The 23,161-nt window shown below is 41.1% G+C and overlaps 1 protein-coding gene across 5 annotated transcripts in view; it reads right to left on the bottom strand.

Annotated features, from left to right (window-relative positions):
- Nucleotides 1-23,161, bottom strand: part of ZNF521 (zinc finger protein 521) — a 312,240-nt gene that overhangs the window by 287,254 nt on the left and 1,825 nt on the right. The window contains exon 1 of one of the 5 annotated variants that reach the window (XM_059880946.1): nt 22,597-22,805. In XM_059880946.1, the coding sequence (XP_059736929.1) occupies nt 22,597-22,762 (166 nt within the window). In that variant the 5' untranslated portion in view covers nt 22,763-22,805. 5 annotated transcript variants of the gene reach the window in all.

The following is a 23,161-nucleotide window of genomic DNA, read 5'->3' as shown; positions in this document are numbered from 1 at the left end:
CCTGCCTGCCAATGCAGGAGACATAAGAGACGGGGGTTCGATTCCTGGATGGGGAAGTTCCCCTGGAGGATGGCACAGAAACCCACTCCAGTGTTCTTGACGGAGAATCGATGGAAAGAGGAGTAGTCCATAGAGCGGCAAAGAGTCAGACACAACTGGAGCAACTCAGCTCGCGCACACACACACACCAGAGATGCAAAGTCTAACACCTGGTCCTTGTCCTAAGGAGCTTAAAATCTTCTGCACAGCTTCCCAACCAGTGGGTCAAAAGGGGGTTCACGTGTTCAAGGATACCAACTCCACCCTCCAAGTGGCCACGTTACAGCTAGAGATAATTGGACACTGGCAGGCCAATTGCTTCTCCATTTATCCAAGTGTTTCCTTCAAAATGTTTCATTTTTCTGTGTGTGCCATGACATGAGAAGGGCTGGGAAGCACTGGGGCAGAGAAAAGGAGAGATGAATAAACCGATAACTGCAGAAGGTAGTGCTCAGCTGGAGGGGCTTTTCAGTTAGATGGTGCAGTGCAGAAAAATGTTAGCTAAAGAGGAGCAGCACTGGGCTGTTATAAAAGATGAGTAGCCCTGAGGACAGGCTTCCCTGGTGGCTCAGCTGGTAACGAATCCACCTGCAATGCGGGCGATCTGGATTTGATAGAGGAGGGCATGGCAACCCACTCCAGTATTCTTGCCTAGAGAATCCCCATGGACAGAGGAGCCTGGTGGGCTACAGTCCATGGGGTCGCAAAGAGTCAGACAGGACTGAGCGACTAAGCACAGCACAGCGCTGAGGACAAGTGATAGATGGCACTCCAAAAAGAGGAAACAGGGCACTCCCAAGGTGGGCCAGTGGTTAAGAATCCGCCTTGCAATGTAGGAGACGTGGGTTCAGTCCTGGTGGGGGAAGCAAGACCCCACATGGCTTGGTGCAATTGAGCCCAGGCCTTAATTAGTGAGTCCATGCAATGCAGTGGAATATCCCACATGACACAACTCAGACCTGATGCAGCCAAATAAATACATACACTTCCTTTTTTTTAAAAGAGGAAACATATGTAAAGGCAGAGATGCAAAACATGATGCTTTCCAAGAAGCGAAAGCTCTTCTATGCTACTCAAATGAGGGGCTCTGGATAGAATGAAAGGAAATGGGAGCAGTGGCAGAGACGAGGCTGGAAAAGTGAGTGGCTCGCTGGTGCCCTCCAGGTCTGCTACTGCTGCTAAGTCGCTTCAGTCGTGACCGACTCTGCTCGACCCCATAGACGGCAGCCCACCAGGCTCCCCCGTCCCTGGGATTCTCCAGGCAAGAACACTGGAGTGGGTTGCCATTTCCTTCTCCAATGCATGCAAGTGAAAAGTGAAAGTGAAGTCACTCAGTCATGTCCGACTCTTCGAGACCCCATGGACTGCAGCCCACCAGGCTCCTCCATCCATGAGATTTTCCAGGCAAGAGTACTGGAGTGGGGTGCCATTGCCTTCTCTGCACGAGGGAACTACTGTGGGCTAAATAGTCAGATGTCAACCTGGTGCTATGAGAAATCACTGGAGGACTTTAAGGAAAGTGACTGGTTTCATGTACATTTTAGAGAGATGCCCCACTGATGATTAAGAAGAAGGTTTGGAAAGAGACCAGAACTGGAAGCAAAGAGACCAGTATGGTGACTCTGACACAATGCAGGGAAGAAGTGCAGAGAGAGCAAGCTATATCAGTAGCAGAAAGGGTTAACGGGAGGCACCCCAGAAACAGGATCTGGAAGACTTCAGATGGACTGTGGGCCTAAGAAAAGGGGGAGCCGGCTCAGTGACAGCCAGGCATCAGGCATGGTGGAGCCGGTCCTAGAGATGAACTTGCTGTCTTGGCTTTAAGACAAGTGTATTAACCAAGGCTAATTAAACAGGTGTATGAACCACGGCTTTTTTCACTCTCTTCATACCCAGATTTCACCTTTTATCTGTAATCCCAATAAAGCCAAAGCTGTAGAGAGATTGGACAGAAATACCACAATCACACCAGCTAACTTTTTAATCTAACGGGAGAGATTTGCAAAGGCCCACTGACACTTCCTGGGACTTAAAAGGTCTTTGGTGAGATTCCTTTTACTTTGGTCTTGTTTCAAACACACATAAAGCCAAGGGAAAATAAATCCAAAACTTTTTGACTAAAAACAAAAACAGATATTGATTCTAATAGCGCTCTTTTATTCTCTTTTAGGGGGAGAAAAAAACATTAACTCTTAGTTTAAGTTACTATGATTCCGCATGTAGTTCATGATCCTTTCTCAAAGACAACGTGATACACTAGGCCACTACTGTCAGCAATATAAACCCAAGTGAATACATTAAAACATTCACATCAAAAGGCTCGGCCTTGGGACTCTCCCTGATGGTCCGCCGCTTAAGAATCCACCCCGCAAAGCAGGGGACATGGATTCGATTCCTGGCCAGGGGACTAGGATCCCACATACTGAGGAAAAGAGCAACTAAGCCCACATGCCCCAGCTGCTGAGTCTGCGCCCGGAAAGGAACCACCCCGCCTGGCGCAACGAAAACCTAGGGTGTCACAACCAAGACCCGAAACAGACGAATAAATAATAAAATAAATAAATAAATATTTTTTAAAAAAGAAACAAAAGGCTTAGGCTTCATGTGGAAGAAAATAGAGCAAGAAACCACAAGAATGATAAGTCAACCTAACAAACACGAGATGGAAACACTTAAAACGGGTACACAAAATCAAAACCATCTAACCTAATAGAGGAAAAGATTATCCCAGAAAGGTTTTGTTCTGTTTTTCCCCTACATGAAGGGTTTTCGGTGCTCTCTCCCACGTCTTTTTATTGTTGTTGCTGTTTTGTTTTGTGGGTCTTCTTGGCAAACGCCTTTCTTCTCACCTGATTTGAGTCCCTTCATTCTTCCACTTGGCCTGGTGCCTTCAGGTGTCAACATCACGGGCTCACTGGGAAGGGGCTGGTAATACATCTGAGTATAGTCCCTAACTCCCTATAAAAACCGACAAAGAAAACCAACTTCTACATCCCTCAGCTCAATCTTCAACCAAGTCCATGGACACTTTGTTCCATTTTATATTAGAAAAATATTACATAAAGTTATTGTTAACATCCAGATACCCTGGTCTAATTTTCTACAGCCAAGTGATTTTAAAACTGCTAAAAATCTACTCTGGAGGAAAACAAATTATTTAAAAACACTTAAGTGTAGTTTTTAGCACATAATGACCAGGTACCCTGAAAAATGCTTCTTAGGGCAACTATAAATGAAACATGTTTCTGAACCTAGGATTCAGACATCTGGATATTTGGGGAAGAGTCTACTTATTTTTTCTTTAAATGTCATCAGTAAGCCTCAGGTATAGGATTAATAGCATAGTGAGGAAGTATTACTCCACCCAGGCAAAGAAAACCTGGAAAGAAAACCTTTATATTCCAGACATCATACTTTCTGATATTTCTCCCAACTGTTCTTATGACTTCAGCTATTTTCTATAATGCCAATCCAATTGTAACAATATTTCTTAACTGGACACTTAAAGTTAACTATCTCAACAATTACTGAAGCACACTAGCTTAGGGAGAAAGTTTTGTTTTGAACAAGAACCATTAGCTTGCTGCAATGTAACAAGACTCATCTCTAAATTTTGAGATGATAACCTCAATCTCATTCACAAAAATCAATTCAATATTACCACTCCTTTCTCTTTATTAGTGACTTTGCTTTCACTTTTGTTTTAATTGAGGAAGTTCCTCTTCTTAATTGCAATAATATATTTGAAAGACAGGCAAAATAGGTTTTGTCTAAAGGTTGTGAGTTAAACACAACATTTGGGGCATTATTATCCCACTAAATGGAATCTTATCACCCAGGAACATGAAACATCTTGCCTTTTTTTTTTTTTTTTTTTCCTTTTCTCCTTCCAAAGGGCCAACTGGTTCTCAAACAAACTGGGGATCAAACTGCCATTAAAATATAGAGTAGAAAATGATTTTAAAAAAACATTTAAAAAGATTTTTTCTTTCCTTTCAAGCTGGCACACAAGTAAGTGGACAGCCCACATTTCTAAGAAATGATCCCATTCAGGAAGATAAGAAAGCAGTTTCTAAATAACTTCTTCGGTAACTTAATGGCTCAGCAACAAAGAAAGAAGGAAAGAGAAAGACCCTGTAAAATAAGGTACATGTTTGTACAATGAAAGATTAGAGCAAAAAGTGAGGCTGTGATTTATGGCTTATGAGCTATTACAAAATACAAGAAAATTTATATGCAATGGGAAAAAAAGAAATTCATTTTGTTCCCCTCTAGTTGGGCTAATAAATTTAAAAATATAGGCAAACCTAAATGTCTAAATTTCCTTCAGCCTGATAAACAAAACAAATAAAGCCACATAACCAAAATAAACTATAAAAATAGATCATTATTGATTAAGTACCATTTCTGAAACACTTTCCTTAAGGAATTTGAAACAAAGGAAACAAATGAGCATCCTTTAAAAAAACTTTTTAACTGCACTTTTTATTTCCTAGAACACAACTACTTACATTTCCCTATGAGTTTAATCAATGTTTTTTTTTAATTCTAATGCAATCTCTCCAAAAAGCAGATTTTAATAATGTACCTTTTCTTACAGAATGACAACCTTGCCAAATGTGCATTCCATCTGCATGGATCTGCAGACAAGTAATAAAGACACCAGTGTCATTAACATAATCAATACACAATTTACAGAGCTACCCAGATAGAACTGAAAGTGAACGTGTATGCTATTATCTTAGTAACTATAAATTAATAGTCGCTTGTGGAAATACATTCCCACTTACATTGTTTCAATCCTGATTTGTCAAGAAATAAATATATATACATATACAGAGACATATTTCAAACGATGATTTATCATCAGACAATCCCCAAATATGCATAAAGTAAAATCAACTAAATCAATCAAACATAGGGTAGAATGGCTGATAAATACCCATAGTTAATCATTTTTTTTACCATATGCTTTAATAAGCAGAATATACACACACACACACATATATATAATATATTAATAAATAGATTTCACTGGAAAAGGAACATGCTCTCAGATGGTGAGCCAGATCGCACCCTATTTTCTTAAAAGAATAATAAGAACACTAATCATTAATCTTGTCAATTCTACTACTTGCTGCTTGCAATTTTGAAAGTTTATATTTAACCAACATTTTTTTAAAATACGTGCCATCTCTAAAACATCATCTCTAAGACATCAGAACTGGCATCATTTCTTCAGGGATGGTGATGGGTCATGCCCAGTTCCCTCCACAGATGGCATCAATGTCCCACCAGCTCCCAGCACAGTGCATCCCCAACACGTGTGTCCATCTTGTCACAAAAACAAAGAAAATTTGCAGGGAAATGTGGCATATTTCAAATGGGAGAACACAGACACTGCTTCAGGATGGTAACCTGCCAGTGGGAAATATGAATTTCTTTTTCCCCTAGCTTCTCCGCACACTGGATTGAAAACAGCTAATATGACACTTGGGCTTCCCTGGTGGCTCAGTGGTAAAGAATCCGCCTGCCAACGCAGGAGACAAGAGTTCCATCCCTGGGTCGGGAAGATCCCCTGGAGGAAGAAATGGCAACCCACTCCAGTATTCTTGCCTGGAGAATTCCATGGACAGAGGAGCCTGGCAGGTTACAGTCCAGGGGGTCGCAAAGAGTCAGACACAATGTAGCGACTAAATAACAACATCCAGTATGACATTACAGGAAGCTGTTTAGCCCAAAGTCAGATGCACTGCTCTAACTGTGCAGGCACTGCCATCACTCATTTCCTCCCGTCACTCAGACTGGGGGAGGGCTCCATCTTCGCCTTTGAGGGAGAGCATCCAGAATAACGCCTTTGAAAGGCCACTGAACCTCTGCAAGGCCGGTATTTCTGCTGAGATTTCACCAGCAATGGGAAAACACTCCTGGATCCCTCACTCGAGCACCCCATGCCCACCTCCTCAAAAATATCTCCCAGATCAGCTTTCTGAGGCATGAGATTTTTTTTTTTTTTTATCAGAAGCTAAAGTCTTGAAACTGAGCGACTGAACAACAACAAAGCCTTTAATCACACAATTAGGGATTTGTCAGGTATCCACTGCTTTCAATTCTCTCCCAGGTGTAGCTGACTAATATCTTTTTTTTCCTTGTAGAAGTAACTTGTGGGGGGTGGGGTGAAATAGAAGAAGGAACTAAGATCAAAATGCTTAAAGCAAAAAAGAACACCAAAGGGGACCGCGGTGGCCGATGTTAGTTGCTCAGTCGTGTCCAACTCTTTGAAACCGCATGGACTGTAGCCCACCAGGCTCCTCTGTCCATGGAATTCTCCAGGTAAGAATACTGGAGTGGGTAGCAATTTCCTTCTCCAGGGGATCTTCCTGACCCAGGGACTGAACCCGCATCCCCTGTGTATACTGCGTTGCAGACAGATTCTTTACCATCTGAGCCACCAGGGAAGCTCAGAAGGAGGCTTAGAGGTTTCATAACATGCAGAATTCAAACACAAGTGATCAGGCATGGCATCCCTCAGATCAACTCACTGGGACACACTGGTGGTGCATAGACCACACAAGTCTGAGACCTTGACAGCTAACACTAGACTAAGGAAGGCGATTCTCAGGGCAGGGGGCCCCGACTCTGGCTTGTGTTAGGCAGCTGAGAAGGATGGGGAAAGTCACTTTAGCATCCACAGTCTGGAATGTGTACAGCCATGAGATGCCATTCCTAGAATCAGAAGTCAAGAGACTGAGACTCTTTCCTGTTCTGTCACAAAGCCCTGGTGTGATTCGGATGGGGCACAGAGGATCCTCCAGTCTTGGAGACGTCAGGGAAAATCCAGCATCCTTGCCCTGCCCGGACCACTGCATCTCCCAGGCTCTAAACTCTTCTCTAATAAGACCTTCAGCCCCAGACAACGCCGACCTGTCAGGAAACTGAACAGCACCCCCAGCCCTTTCAAAAGTGTCTTCTAGAATATCTATTTTAAATTATCTTGAAGTGGAATTTCTTTCATCACTTACTATCATTTAAGGATATTCCACTCATTAAAAGTGGCCTCGCACAATCCTCTTGACTCTCTCCACCCCGATTTTCAATTACTATTTCTTTCACTTCATTTAGCACTAAGGTTGAAGGAAAAAAAGTATAAATGGATATTTGAAAGTCGTCTGATCAGATGTATTAAGGTTTTTGGCTCTGTCTGTACAGAAAGACAACTTTACGACAGTTATCTTTTAGTTAAAATAAAAAGACATGGTCGTGTCTAGCCAGAGCATCAGACAAATGAGTGCTGAGGTCAACCAGCGGGCAAAGCACAGGCTGGGTTTCTAAAGCCCAAAGGGACAGCTGAAGCCCAGCAATCTGGGAGTGGGAACTGGGTGATTTCATGAACTAAGCACAGAAAGGGTTGGCGACTCAATGAGCAAGGGAAGGCAAGGGGAAATAAAAAGAAAGCAAACTGAACCATTAGGACTTACTGCAGCAAAGAATGGAGAAGAAATGAAGAGGAAAGAAAACTCAGACAATCAGCTCCCAAATAAGGTTTCCCATAAAATTAAAGCAGCAGCTAGACACAGCCAGACACAGACTGGTAGGTAACATCCAGACAGCAGACACATTCCGTCTTCACATCCTCTACTCACTCTGCTCCTAGACAACACAGCTGAAGCCCAGAAGAAGTTGCTTCTAGATCAGTTTACTGATGGGTACGGTGATACAGAAAATCATCCCCTTGTTCAACTAATTCCTTTGCAAACCCAAGCCCAGATTTACCTTTTTAATTTAAGGATTATTAATAAATCTACTATGATTAAACCTTCATAATGATATGTGAATTATTTGTCTCTAGCTCCTCTCCCAAGAACAATTAGCCTACCTTTGCAAATGAGCATTTAGCATCGGCCCTCTCGCAAAGAACCACAAAGACAAAGGCCTGATGTACCGAGAAGATGGCAGAGGCTCTAAAATTAATTAGCTCCACTTTATGTTTCCATTATCTTTTAATTGGAATTTCTGCAGGAATTTTTCCTTCAGAACTCTCTCTACACTGGCAGAACAAAGTGGAGCTTGGAATCAAGAGCTGTTTTGGCCAGTGGGAAAGGACGGGTCATGGAGGACTGGATCCAACAAAGACATCCACAACGGACCCACCCAAGTCAGGTCTCTGAAAACTGTGTCTAGCCAGACAGGTACCTGGAAATCCAAAGAAAAGACATGTCCCCATAGGATGAAGGGTTTCCCCCCAAAGCGAGAAGACCTTTGAGAATGAGAATAAGAAACATGAACTAGGTATTTCTTATCTGACAGAGACTATTCTAAGAGCTTATATGGATTAACTGAATTCTCACAACAACCCTATGAATTAGGGTAATACCCTCACTTGGGGCTTCCCGGGTAGCTCAGTGGTAAAGAATCTGCCTGCAGTACAGGAGACATGGATTTGATCCATGGGTCGGGAAGAGGTCCTAGAGGAGAGCATGACAACCCACTCCAGTATTCTTGCCTTGAAAATCCCACGGACAGAGGAAGCTGGCGGGACCATGAGGTTGCAAAGAGTTGGACGCGTTTCAAGTGATTGAGCACACACACACAATCCCTCACTTCTAGACACAGAAACTGTAGTTTCATGTTATTTCATAATTTGCACAGGGTAAACAAGATTGAAATTTCAACTCAGGGAGTCTGACTTAACACTCATGCTCTTAACCACCATACTTTATTGACCCATTATTAAATATTTGCTAAGCATCTATTTTATTTCCAAAAATATGCTTAGGTGCTGGATCCAGAAGGGTGAAGAGGGGCAGACAGGCTCTGAAGCCAGTGTAATAAGAAGATGAAACTAAATAAATGATCAGGAAAAAGAAAAAACCTTTCTATGTCACATACAATATCTATGAGTTACAAGGAAAAGCCTGACAAAACTGAAAATTAAAATATTTAAATTTCTCTGTGGCAAAAGAAAAAAGAATTACCCACCCACAAAGTCAAAAGCCAAAGTAGGGAAATTATTTGCAGTATGTATGTCAGAAAAAAGGACTAATTTTCTTATTCATATGAGCTGCTTTTTCAAATGAAAAGATAAAAGGGCAAAAGAAATAAAAAGACAATTCACAGAAAAATAAATACAAATGGTATATAAACATATGAAAAAATGCTTATAATTATATAAATGTTCATTAAAATGTCAATGAAATACCAGTTTGTTTATTTCACAAGCCACATCAGTAAAGATAAAGTATTTAAACATAGGCACTCTCTAATCCTGCTGCTAACAGCAGTGTGAACTGGCGTTACCTCTGTGGAGCGCACATGTGCAGGATCTATCAAAATGTTAAATGTGTGTTCTCTCTATCCAGAAATTCCATTTTTAGGAATTTACACCATATACATAATCACACATGTTAGCAAGGATGGGTGCAGGCTCATTGAAGCAACATTTGTAAATAGTAAAATAAACAAATAAATTCAGTTCAGTCGCTCAGTCGTATCTGACTCTTTGCAACCCCATGGACTGCAGCACACCAGGCTTCCTCCTCCACCAGGCTCCAACTCCCGGAGCTTACTCAAACTCATGTCCATTGAGTCCGTGATGCCATCCAACCAATTTATCCTCTGTTCTCCTTCTCCTCCTGCCTTCAATCTTTAAATGACAGAACACCATACAATGGATAGAGTTGTTAGAACAAAGGTACTAAGTGTTGACAGGGAGGAATTTTTAGGAAGTACACTTAGGGTGGACAACACAGAGAGTACCACCTTTCGTTTGGGAATAAAAGGTATCCAAGATCCCCACATAAATGCACTGCCATCTAAAAACGGTTCAGTTCACTGCCAAAGGACATTATCATTAAAATCCTCCTCCTCTCTAAATAACAGGGGGACAGATATTTCAAGAAGTCTTAGTGAGTTGCGTTAAGGGGCAACACATCACCATTATCTCTGGCTTTTCGAAAGCTCACTTTCTGCCGCTTGGATTTTACGAAAGATCTACACAGGTACCTGCTTTTTCCAACTGAAAGAAATCCAAAGAAGATTTTTGATTTTAAAAAAGAAGGTGCAGTGGAAAAACAGCATTCAGCACATTTGTTTTGCAGCGAGTCCAGCTGTTATAAAGGCAGTGCACCCTCCCAGAGCAAGAGTGGCACCACCACACTCCGTTCCCAGGAACTACACTGGGCATCTCTGCATCAGGCCGCCAGAGCTTTGAACTGTGTCTGTGAGCATCTGTGCTTTATCTCGATTTATTTTGTGCATCTGTTGGCAAGATGTGTCCTAAGGTAATTGCTTCTTCGCTATACACCAGTCCCTATACAAAAGGTTTCATAGGAACACTCCATTTCCAGACAGCTTGGGGGTGGGGGACTCTATTAGCTTGTCCAGGGTATAGAGGCCTCTCACTACGACCTGGCTTGGAGAATTATGTGGATGGCGATAAGGGTTGGATATACGCAGATTCAAACATCCTCTCACAGACTGTCTGTTGGGACTTCATGAATAATACCACCGTGAATAGAGACAACAGAACTGTCAAAAAAATGTGAGCTGAAAGTGGGAAAAAAAAAACTGTTGGTAGGTAGATTACTGGTTTTTATCATCTTTCTACAATTTTTCTATGTAATTTTTCAATCAAGAATATACTCATGAATTGCTGATGCATTGTCATATTCTAATATTTACCAAGTTCCTTGATGTGGAAATTGTGCTAAGAATTTGCAAAGATCATAAGCAGAAACATATTACATGATTTGTATATATTGAGGTGAAATGGAGAAAAGAGTTTTAAATTGTCTAATGATGCCAAATGAATGAGTTTATCCCATAAAGAAGGCTGAGTGTTGAAGAATTGATGCTTTTGAATTGTGGTGCTGGGGAAGACTCTTGAGAGTCCCTTGGACAGCAAGGAGATCAAACCAGTCATTCCTAAAGGAAATCAACCCTGAATATTCACTGGAAGGACTGATGCCAAGGCTGAAGCTCTAATACTTTAGCCACCTGATGTGAAGAGCCAACTCATTGGAAAAGACACTGATGCTGGGAAAGACTGAAGGCAAAAGGAGAAGGGGGCAGCAAAGGATGAAATGGTTGTATGGCATCACCGACTCAATGGATATGAATCTGAGGAAACTCCAGGAGAACGTGAAGGACAGGGAACCTGGCGTGTTGCAGTCCATGGGGTCACAAAGAATCAAACATAACTTAGTTACTGAACAACAACAACATCCCATATTTAGACAGCATTATAAGAATTATAAGAAATCCAGATATTTGGAAGAATAGATAGATCTAAGTGATGAAAAACTCAATGAATAGAGTTTACATAGAGTGGAAAAACCAGCCCATGTACAAAGGATGGTCAGAACTTGTATACAAGCTGCTACTGCTGCTAAGTCTTTTCAGTCGTGTCCAACTCTGTGCAACCCCATAGACGGCAGCCCACCAGGCTCCCCCGTCCCTGGGATTCTCCAGGCAATAACACTGGAGTGGGGTGCCATTTCCTTCTCCAATGCATGAAAGTGAAAAGTGAAAGTGAAGTCATTCAGTCGTGTCCGACTCTTAGCGACCCCATGGACTGCAGCCTACCAGGCTCCTCCGTCCATGCGATTTTCCAGGCAAAAGTACTGGAGTGGGGTGCCATTGCCTTCCCCCTGTATACAAGCTAGTCATGTGCAAATAATATAACAGATACCATTTGTATGAATTGCAAGTATACTGTTGCAAAACTAAGTATAGTTTGGAGTTACACAACCTTAAGAAGGACACATGGGCTCCAAAAGTAAAGAATCTGCCTGTAATGAAGGTAACCCAGGTTCGATGCCTGGGTTGGAAAGATCTCCTGGAGAAGGGAATGGCTATCCTCTAGTATTCTTGCCTGGAGAATTTCATGGACAGAGGAGCCTGGTGGGCTACAGTTCATAGGGTTGGAAATTTATTCAATTGTACACAGTTAAGTAATTAAATTCTATTCTGTTCTAAGAGGGACACAGAGTCATCTGAACATGTCTTCATAGACTGTTAGCTCTGTGAAAACCATGAACAACTGGGTCTGACTTGTTCCTGACTGTATCCTTAGCACCTGAAACATAACTGGTGCTCAATAAGAATTCCCGTAGAATCATGAGCATGCTCGATAGTTTGCATTTAAAAACATATTAAACCTCAGATTTGGTTTGAAAGTGCTTCCTTCAGGATCCTTTCCTGACCTCACTCATATCTTTCTGAAATGTTTGCATAACACCTGGGGCTTTCCCTCCACCTAATTATAAATTACTAGAATCTGTTGAATCGTGTATTTAATGTGTTTCCATTGCTTGACTGTGACTTCACAAGAACACAGACCCTGTCTGTCTCCTTCATAGCATCCCCAACTCCTAGCACTCTAGGACTGGAAAATGATGAATGTGCAGTAAGTATTTGTTTATTAAACACATGAGCACATGAATGCCTTTGTAAGTTTGTTTGCTTACTATCTCATTTTAGGATATGGGGATTCAAAGAGAATAAAACACTGAACGCTGCTCTCAAAGGGCTTATCAACAAACCAGAAAACCAAGTTAGTGTCATAGTTTCTACAGTATATGAGCTATGCAAGAGATAATAAAGAGAGGAGGCACTTTAACTCCGGCAGGTCAGAAAAAGCCCCACAGAAGATGTGAGATGAACCTTAAGAAATGAAAACACTATGCAAACCCTTATCATGGTACAAAACCAACCTGAGAATCCACAGTCTAAGCCTAGAGTAATGAAGCTAGGAAAATCATTAAAGGTTTGGGAAATGTTGCTTCACGAAAATGGTACTAGCATTTGGGCAAGTGGATGGACATGAATTGAAGATGAGGAACCAGGGTAAGTCAAACTAAATTAAAATGCTATCTTTAAAGCAAAACACTTTGACCTTGTACAGCTGCAGGTTCACAGCTATTCCCACTGCAAAAATCCATGTGAGAGCCAGGCAAACATAGAGTTGGTCACTCACACTCATGTACACACAAATTCTAGACCAAAGAAGCTGCCGCTGTTAGGGCTGCTCCAAGTTAAGATATGACAAACCCCTAGTGGGGTGAATTGGTCACTGGCCCAAGGTTCTTCTCTAAAACCTGCAAACTGCTCTATGGAAATTGCAGAATTTGAACTGAGTTTGAACCAAGTCAGCTTCCTTATAAAGGCCCTGAGAATGGTTTCGTGTGTAACACATGTGTCTTTCTATGTTAGTTCCTTAAATAGAGAGTCTGGACAAGAAATCACAGTGAGAAGTTAAGACCATCTGACCTCTGCTGTTTGATTTTTTTTTCCACCAGCTACAACTCAATCAAGTTCACAATTTTAAAAGCATGCCTGCCCCATTAATATGAATTATTGATCAACTTGCAAGAATTACAATTTCTCAATATGAGAATTCTATGATGTTAGAGAGAGAAGGGAACTCAGAAGTCATCAACACATTTCTTTGGTTAAAAAAATAATAAATGATTTTGGTTCCATGGACATTTACTGAGCACTTAGGACAAGTCAGACACCTGACTGACCCCCTCCTGGCCTGAGGTACCCAGAGGCAGACAGAGCTGGGAAGCCATCCCAGGGTGGGCCAGCCCATCGCACTCATATTGGATTTCAAAATATGCAAATCAGCAAATATAAAAAACATTTAACAGGAGCTATAAAATGGTGTTATTATCTTGTAATGGTTTTATTTTGAAGATTAAAAATTTGGTATAATGATGCAATACTTACATAAATGACCTGTGTGATTTTGGAGGAGGCAAAAGGGATTTCCTATGAATCGTCTTTTTCTCTGGTCAGTTACACTCCCCCATCACCACTGATTGTGCACTCATGTCTATGAACATGAAGACCATCAAGACATCCACTATCATTATCCCTAAATTGTCCTATGCTTAAGATCTGTGACTCTGTCAAAGTTTATTTCAAGGCATTCACCTATTTCCCTGGGGAAAAATAATTAAACCTGCATTGTGAACGTTTCAATACCAACTTGTTTCATTCTTTAGTGTTCTATTCCTGAATATTTAATGGAATGAATTCCTCTTGACTTGTTTCACCTCAATTTTGTACAGGAGGGACTCCTAACTGAGGCTTTGTTTCACTGTTTTTGAATAATACACACATTCTCCAAGAGCCTTCAATTATTTCAAGAATGCCACAAATTCTCTGAAAATTTTATAAAATTGCCTTCAGTATCTCACTATTAACTTTTAGAAACATTATATATAAAAAAAGAAACATTATATAGGTTATTATTAGAAACATTATTACTAGAAACAACTACCTAGATCTTTTAGGAGGGCTAAAAGATTTTGAAAAAATCCAAAGAGTTGGAAACAAATATTCTATGTATTTAGCGGTTTCAATTCAAGTGAGTATATCTAACTCTTAATCATAAGAGAAAACAAAGCTCACTTTTCTCAAAAAGGATAACCCACCAAACTTTTAGTGCCAAAAATGTTTTTGAAGATCCTTTTATCTAACTTTTTAAACTGACCCAACTTGCTGAACAGTGAATATCATACATACTAAAGAGCATACACCAAACACACATATCTCCCACCACCTGCACGGTGGCCTTCTCCTAAATTAAAAGCAATGGAACGTACGTAAAACCTCATCCAATTTTCTGGACTATAATGCTTCATAAGAGCCAAGCTTACGTCTAGTTCACAACTGAATATCTGGAACTAGCAGTGTGCACGGACAAATGAGCACTAGAAAAAACAAACAACAAAGAGCTTGTTGAATCATTAAATGAGCCCCTTTGGTCTACAGAGAAGAAATCTGAACCTGGAGAACAGAGGGTAAGTGACTTGCCAAAATGTGCAGACGGCAAAGAAGAGCTCACCCTCTGTGAGCCATCTCCACTGCAAGCCATGTCCTTACAGGTACACTAATATCCAAGTCACAATACTTACGACCATAGCTAATTGTTTCTGTTTTTATTTTCAACTCTTTCCAGGAATTAATATGCATTCCCTTGAGTCCATAGTTCTTTTTCACTCCTGCCTAATGGCCACAAAAAAGTGCATCTAACTTTTCCTTTTGCACACTGACAGCCCCAAACCAGCCTCCACATAGCAATTTCAGACTCCGTATACCAGTTAATGAACAAAACATTCACTCAAACTCATGATGGCATCACCTTCCCAACCAATAGTTCTCTCTCAGCTTTACTGATACTTGATAGGTCAAGTGATGTTTGTGAATACTTAATTGCCTTTTTTAAATGTATAAAAAATAAGAAAAGACTAAATTGTGAATACTACTGAGAGAAAGGGTATGCCTAATAAACTTCTAAAATTGAGATACACTACATCAGTAGAAGGGCTGGAAGCCATTACTATTTAGTCATATTCACACAGGCTTCCCAGGTGGCGCAGTGGCAAAGAATCTGCCTGCCAGTGTAGGAGACATAGCAGGCTCAGGTTTGACCTCTTAGAGTGCAACCCACTTCAGTATGCTTGCCTGGAAAATTTCATGGACAGAAGAGTCTGGCGCGGTACAGTCCATGGGGTTGCAAAGAATCAGACACAACTGAGTGTGCGTGCACACACACCCACACACACTCACACATGTACTAGACCTGATCTGGTTCTATTGTGAAAGAAAAGAATAGTATTAAGGAACATGCCTGAAATACTAGAATTTGTTTCTAAAAGTCAATATATTGTTTTAAAAGTTGTAATTTTTTAGAGTCCTGGTCACAGCACCCCCTATAGTACCGCAATTTATCATTCAACTTATGGACCCTTCAGCTCTTCATGGGTTTTCACAATTGTACTCTATATGAATATACAGAGCTATCTATACTTGAGAACAAGAACCCTTATCGCCTTCATTCTAGTCAGGTAAATAACTTTCCATCAAAATGCACTGATGGGACAAGAAATTTGGGGACAAGCCAATCTTGAGAAAGAGAGGAGAAATAACTTCAGTGAAATAATGAGTTTCAATGGTAACCTGGTTTTAATTCCTAAAAAGAAACTCTATTCTTTACAATGATGCCAATTTTTATTAGGCCAAATCCAATTCAATCCATTTTTTTCCTTAAAAAGTAATTAATACATATGAATTTGCTGACCAAACTGTATTTTAAATAGAACATCAGACTATGTTTGTGTGTGTGTCTATTTCCTATTGAGTTGTGATAACTGAAACCATTTGATTTCACATATATAAAAATGTTGTTGAAAATGAAATACCAAAACATAACTCCTGCAGAATTAGGAAAATGAATATTCTGAATGTCCATCACTGGACCATATTCAGTGGGAGACAGTTATGCTTTTGCATGAAGAGTATGTTTTCCAAACCAAATCACCTTTGTTTGAAAGCAAGACTTGAAATGCTCGACACATGTTCAACACAATCATATAGTTGACAAATTTACATATATATTTTTCATTTCAGAATTTTTCAAAGCATTTACTATCCCATAAAATTAAAATATATGGTGTCCAACAATAATAATTTTTAAAGGTATGCATTTATCCTTTTTTTCTTTCAGTCTTCCAAGAAAGTGGAATTTTTAGACAGTCATATTTGAATCTGGATTCTTTTTTTTAATGAGCAAATTATAAACCTCTGCAATCAGGCATTGAGAGTAGAAATGCCAACTGTAGTGTGTGCTGCCATTACAATGATACCCCCAAGATCAGCTCAGTGCCTGTAGCTGTGGCAGGGTCCCCAGACAGCCGGATGACTGCTGCTTGATCATTATCCCCGCTAAAACTGAAGCTACTGAAGTTTTAAAGAATTCGTATCTTACTGAATTTCTTTCATCTCTAATAATTACTAAACTGGCATAATTACTTATACTAGAGGTGGAGTGTGATGCATGCTAAAAGCCCAAGCTGCCTAAAATTAAAGTTTAAAAAAAAAAAAGCCACGACTCTACTTAGTTTTCAAAGATTTATCTTGTGTCAGGCTTTTATGCCAAGAGTTGCATAATTATTTAAACCATTTAAAAGCTTTCCTTACACTATTTGATTAATACTATAACAGAGCTATTTAAATTTACTAATGTTAACTTTAATGTTTAAGTTTTAATTGCTTTGTAATAACATTGTTGCAGAGCGTATTTTAAATCAGACAAGTACACTTTCATTATAGCAAACAAGGTATATGCAATCCCAGCTAGTGTACCATGTAATCCCCAAACAAAAAACAGGAACGTATTTCAAATTTAATTGAAATTGGATTAGAAACTTGCAAGCATTCCCCCCTCCCCACCTCCACTCCCCCACAGAACTAACTTTAACCTTTGACTGCACAACAGGAGTCAATGGAGAAAAAAATTAAATACATCTGGGAAAATACTTAGCCAGAATATCAGCCTTTGTATCAAAATTTCATTCAATTCAAGAGCATTCTACAACATATTACTTAATGACAACATTTACATTTTAAACAATCCATAAGGCTTCTAAAATATATTTCAAGTGTTGCAAGTCTCAAAATCATTTTCTCTAAAAAATAAAAGTTCAACATGGTATCCATTAAATCCAGCCATAAGGAATGTATTCTATGGCAAGAGAATTAGTGACATTAAACCAGCAATGTGAATTCTGTCAGATGAATTAATAAAGCACAGTAATAGAAAAACCAGATCTTTCATTAAATTCTTAATTGATCTTGGTAGAATTGCTTTTTTCTACTATCAAAACCTCTTTCTCCTGATTGCCTGGTTTTACATCAAAATGAAAACTCAAGCAAGTATTTTGATGTTTCGATGTGTGTCAACAAGTATTTCACTAGAATTTACCTGATAAGCCAATTCTCAAAAACAAATTTCCTGTAAAAATAAAAGAAAGGGAGCAAAAATATTCCTATAAAATGAAAACATATACCCTACAAATATGCTATAAGACTTGAAATGACCCAAACAAGCAAGCAGAAAGAACCAAGTATAATTACTGGAAGCAAAAAGTTGAAAAATTCTGTCATCACTATTAGGCATCACTGCTGTCAATAACTAGAATGGATTTTAAGGGATATGGAAATACTCTGGCAAAACAAAAAAGAAGAATTATTAACAGCTTGCTTTATAAAAAGCTGCTAATCTCGAATCCCTTTGTAATTTCATTTTTACATGTATGCTTTTATGTTCCATATCCTATGTTTCGCCCTTTTTGGACTGGATGAATAAAAGCCAACAATCCACTCACGCATCAAACAGATGTTTTTGTTTTTAAGGCCAAGTGGAATCTTATGAATTTTTGTCCCCTCCCTTTAAGAAGATGCTGCCAGAACTGCTGAAATTGTGAAACTAGCATTTTGGAAAACACTCATTGGACCATCAGTTCTGCAAGTTTGACTAGCACTCATGGGATGCATGCCAACAGTAATTGCTGTTTTTGTTTATGTCGGATTGTCTACTGATTGGACTATAATCAATTTAACAACTTCAACATCTAGTCAGTATAATTTAGAGGTGGAAGAGGGAAGGAACAGTGCCTGCTTGATAGATGCAGAAAAGTCCAACTGCAACTGTTGGAAAAAGGTACAAGCACTCAGCTTCTGAAGAGTTTCCAATAACCAGGCTTTTTAACATCCATATTCAAAAGTAAATGCACATGTAGCTGTGTGCTGCAGATTTTAGTAATTTGCCCTCACAATTATGAAAAGGAACATATATATATATATATATATATATATATATATATATATATATCTTTCCTAAATATTAAAAAAAATTTACCTTAGGTTAAATCTAGTTATTAAAAAAGGGAGTCATACTTCATTTGTTTAAAAGTAGTTCTGAGCAAAAATCTATATTGCAGGCTTTAATTAAGTCTTCTTTTCTTACTATGGCATCATTTCCAAAACCAAACCTGAATCTCTAGTGATAAAGTTTTTTTAGAAAAGAAATAGAACATACAGTGTATAAGAGAATCACTTTCTTTTGTTTTTTTAGTTATACTTCACCTGTCTACCTGTAAGAAAATGTATTTTTGACTTTGAAAAAAATGTGTTTAAATAAGGACTGGAGAGTTTAATGTTTCTATTAAATTTAGGAGGTAGTACAAGCTCCCTGCAGTGGCTCTTTTAACACCTACAATTTCGAGAGCTTTTCCACCAGAGAATACAGCCTAATAGATAGGTTTTCTGACTTTCAAAAGGTTATGGATTTAAAACCCATCGCCTTTTCTTTTAAATTCTATAGTTTACATTTCTTCTTTAAATTGCGAACTGAATTTTTGCCACTTCATTATATTTCTAAATAAATTACTTCTCCTTAAGAGAAAAAAAGAGCCACTTTATAAGTACAAAAGAAGGTAAATGGGAAAAAGGAAAAAGGTCAATTCTAAGTGTGATAACTTCGAAACGTGCCAAGTTACAAAGGGTTAGCTACCGTGACAGCCAAGTTAAACAAGGCATTTTGGGGCTGTCTTTCTGCCTGGTTCCCACCATCTCTCTCTAGAGACCCCTGGTATGGGTTTATGAACACCTGAGGGTCCAGATATCCTAACTGTGTTTTGTGTTTAACTTGGCCATTTAAATGTCTAAGTGCTCCCCTCTCTCCTGCCCAGCTTTATAACTTGGCTCTTACTGAATATCTCACACCTTGATGAAGTAGACCACTTTTTCCTTCTCATGAGTGCTTTTTTGGAGTAAATTTCCAAAAAACAATGTTTTTAGCAGGTAAAAGGCTTGAGAAACTTCCATCAGAGAAGCACCACAAGAAACAGACTAAAGAGCCATCAAGGAAAAATAGAAATAGGTCACAATTGACCAATTTGATGCCACTGATTTGCTATCTCAGAAAACAAGCTGACAGCAGAATTATTTTCAGGCAGGTAATCTACTCACATCTCATATCTACTCTCAGGAATGGAGATAAATATCCAACTAATACAAATGGGGTAGAGGGTGACTCATTTCATTGCCTGACCATCCATGCCTCTAGATACTGGCTTTGAGACTCTGTGTTATTAGACAGAAAGGGTTATTCTGAAGATTCGTAGCATAAGGACAGAGTAAGTTTCTTGACTTTGTGTGTGGACTGAGAGAATTTTGATGCTAGGGCTTTGAGAGGCAGAAGGGATGAAAGAGTTCCATGTTTCAAAATACAGTTCACAGTTTTCACATATAGAAAAATGAATACTTCTGGTGTACAAGTTTTAATGCACTTTGGAGGCGGTAAGGAGACCCAGCAGGGTATGCTCCACTGCAGCCAGAAACCTGGTAGCCTCTCCCAGGAGTTGGGTTATTAGGACAATGACACAAAAGTTTGCTGCAAATTAAAAAACCCTGTATAATTTTAAAGTAAACATAATCATTCTTTCGAAATACTAAATTTCTGAGAATACACAAAATGAATTCAACTATTAATAGAATTTTTGGTAGTATTAATAGTATTTGGTAGAATTATTTTTAAGTATTTGGTTGAAAACAAAAACTTTCAACTCAACTGTCATTTCTTAATGTTTGTACCTGCCTTATGTAAACTACTCCCCTGAGATAGTGGTTTCAAATTGTGATATCAGAAGTGACAGACATTCAGGAATATCTTTTAAACCTTGTTTATTAAAGAAATAGTATGGATGGAGACAAGTTGCAGACTGAATGCAGAAGTTCATGTTTTATTTAGAAGGGCACATCGCATTTTCATGGTTTCCACTGTCTCCTTCAAATTGGTATAATCTGCAAGGTTTTGAAACACTGTCACTCGGCTAACAAAATCACCATTTTATCTCTTAGTTGCAAAACTACTAATCAGTTCTTCATAAAAGAAACTTAAAATCAAAGCTGTCTTTCTATGCCTGCTGACAGTAAAGTGTAGCTCATTGCTTATTATTATGCCAGAATATCTATAATAATAATACCTCCCTGGCTTTTCTATGATCCAAGTGTGACCTTCCCGACAATCTAACGGACAGAACACTCCTCAAATACATTTTGAAAACATGGAGACCCTTCCTGGAAGACACAGGGAAAGGAAAATAGTGAAGAAAAAGCCAGGTATTTAACAGGAGCCACCTAGAAAGCCATTCTACTGCTCCAAACTCGATACTAATATCACAATGGCTCATCTGACATTGCTCATCTCAATGTGTGTTTTTCCAGGTAAATGCATACCCTGAAGAAAAACAAACCCACTCTTCAGTGAGGACTGTACTATTTTTATGCCTGTCTTCAGCTTCTCACCCCAAAGCTCAGCCAGCCCACCTGAGGCCATTCCCTCTTCTGGGAGCCTCCCAAGCAGCTGACAGAGGAGAACACCACTGTGTTCCGTGCCCACACAGAAAATGGAAGCTAAATCTTTGTTTTTAATGTAAACATTTTATTTAGAACTTGGCAGTTGAAACACAGATGCTGCTTCTTCATGGAGAAGATACTGGGAATATTTTTGCGATATGACATTTCAACAAAAGAATAAAATGCCCTCTAACTCATTTTTCCTTACCATTTTTCTTTTCTTTTGCTTATTAACTTAAGGACTGCACAGGTCTCGGTCCCAGTTATTTTGCAGTTCGACTTGTCAAAGACTGCCTTGCGAATACCGCCAACTGACAGCTTCTCTGACCGCCCATAAAATCCTCCGTGCAAGAGAATAAATCTTCTTTAGGAAGCCCGGGGAACACATGCACCACAATCAACAGAACTTTCACCCGGAATTCACTCCAAAGGCAGGCGAGCCGACTGCCTAGAAACTGCAAATGAGCAAAACTACCGATCGTGCAAACTTCAATAAACTTAAAAAAAAATAATAAATAAAAAGCCTCCCCTCCCCATCGCTGAGGTTTCTGAAGCCTCCAGCAGCCCTTAAACCCGGGTTGACATCAAACTCTCCTCTCAAACTCGGAAAGTTCTTTCCAAGTGACGAGGAAGAGGTTCGTCCCCGGTACTTGGCTCAGAGTGACTCCGAAGGAAGCTGAGCGTCTCCCAGCAAGTTCCCCCAACGCGAGCGTCGTCCGCCGTTACCCTGACACCCGCGCACGCCCCGGGCGTTTGCTTTTTCACCCTCCATGCCTGCATCTTTCAGGCCCTCGGTCCAGGTTTTCCTAGAAAATGTGTGGCCCACGTGAGTGGAAATGACCACAAAAACTGTGTGAAAACACACATCAGGAATTCATCTCGTTTTCAAACTCAAACTTCTCTGCTTCAAGAAAAAAAAGAGAGAGAAACCGTTCCAATCTGCGAGGCCCTCCCCCACCCCGGCCCTTCCCGGGAGAAGAAAGGGCTTTGTGTGTGCGGTGAGGGCTCCGTTCGTCGAGTTCATAAATACACATCGGCGGGGGCCGGGGGCGCGTGGGACGCGCGGCTCCCACCCCTCCGCCACCAGCGGCCGAGTCGGGAGCCCGGGGCGGCAGAAACAAGGCTGACTTGGGCGCCGGGGGCCCGGGCCGCCGAGGAGGAAGAAGATGCTGCGCCGCCGCCGGGGACCCGAGGGCGGGGCCGGGCCGCGCGGACCTCGGCGGGACCCCACGGGCGCACAAGCCGCCCTTTGTCCTCTGCCTCTGGGGTCGCGGGGCCCTCGGTCGCCGACAGCCGTCGCCTCCCCGCCGTGCGCTCGGCCCGTTTCCACGCCCGGCCTGCCCGCACCTCCTCCGGTCCTCGAGCTCCGCCGCGCGCCCTCCCCACACTCCGGCCTCTGAGCGCCCGATCTCCCAGCTTCCAGCGGCCGGCCACCCCCGGTTTCCCGGGGAGGAGGCTCGGGAAGGTAGAGAAGGAGGGGGAGGGGGCCGCCACGTGACTCTCCTCGCCACATTCCACCACAGCCACCAGATCGATAACTTCTGTGTCCCCCGCCCCCAACCACGCCGCTGCAGCCAGCCGGTGCGGGCCCCCCCGCCAAATCCTCCCCCCTCCACGCGCAACCCGCAAACTTCCCTCTCTACCGGGGACCACGGAGTGCTGGACCCCATCACGCCGAGCAAAAGACCGAAGGGGTCAGCCGGACGAGCAGGGGCCAGGGGGTGGTCAACTTTCTCTGAACGGCCGACAAGGGTGCTCTGGGGCTGAAGCGGGGGCCGGGCCCCGCGCGCCCGCGGGCCGGCTCCCCGCGATTGTTTACACGGGCTGCGCGCCTAGGCGAACCCGAGCGGGACGCGGGCGGGGAGGCGGCGGCGGCTGTGTCCTGGCCCTGGCGTGGCCGGGACCCCGGGCC

This window comes from Bos taurus, chromosome 24 (genome assembly GCF_002263795.3).
Source record: "Bos taurus isolate L1 Dominette 01449 registration number 42190680 breed Hereford chromosome 24, ARS-UCD2.0, whole genome shotgun sequence".
Classification (NCBI taxonomy): Eukaryota; Metazoa; Chordata; class Mammalia; order Artiodactyla; family Bovidae; genus Bos; species Bos taurus.
The sequence above is the reverse complement of the archived record's forward strand: the minus strand, read 5'-3'. Positions and strand labels throughout refer to the sequence as shown.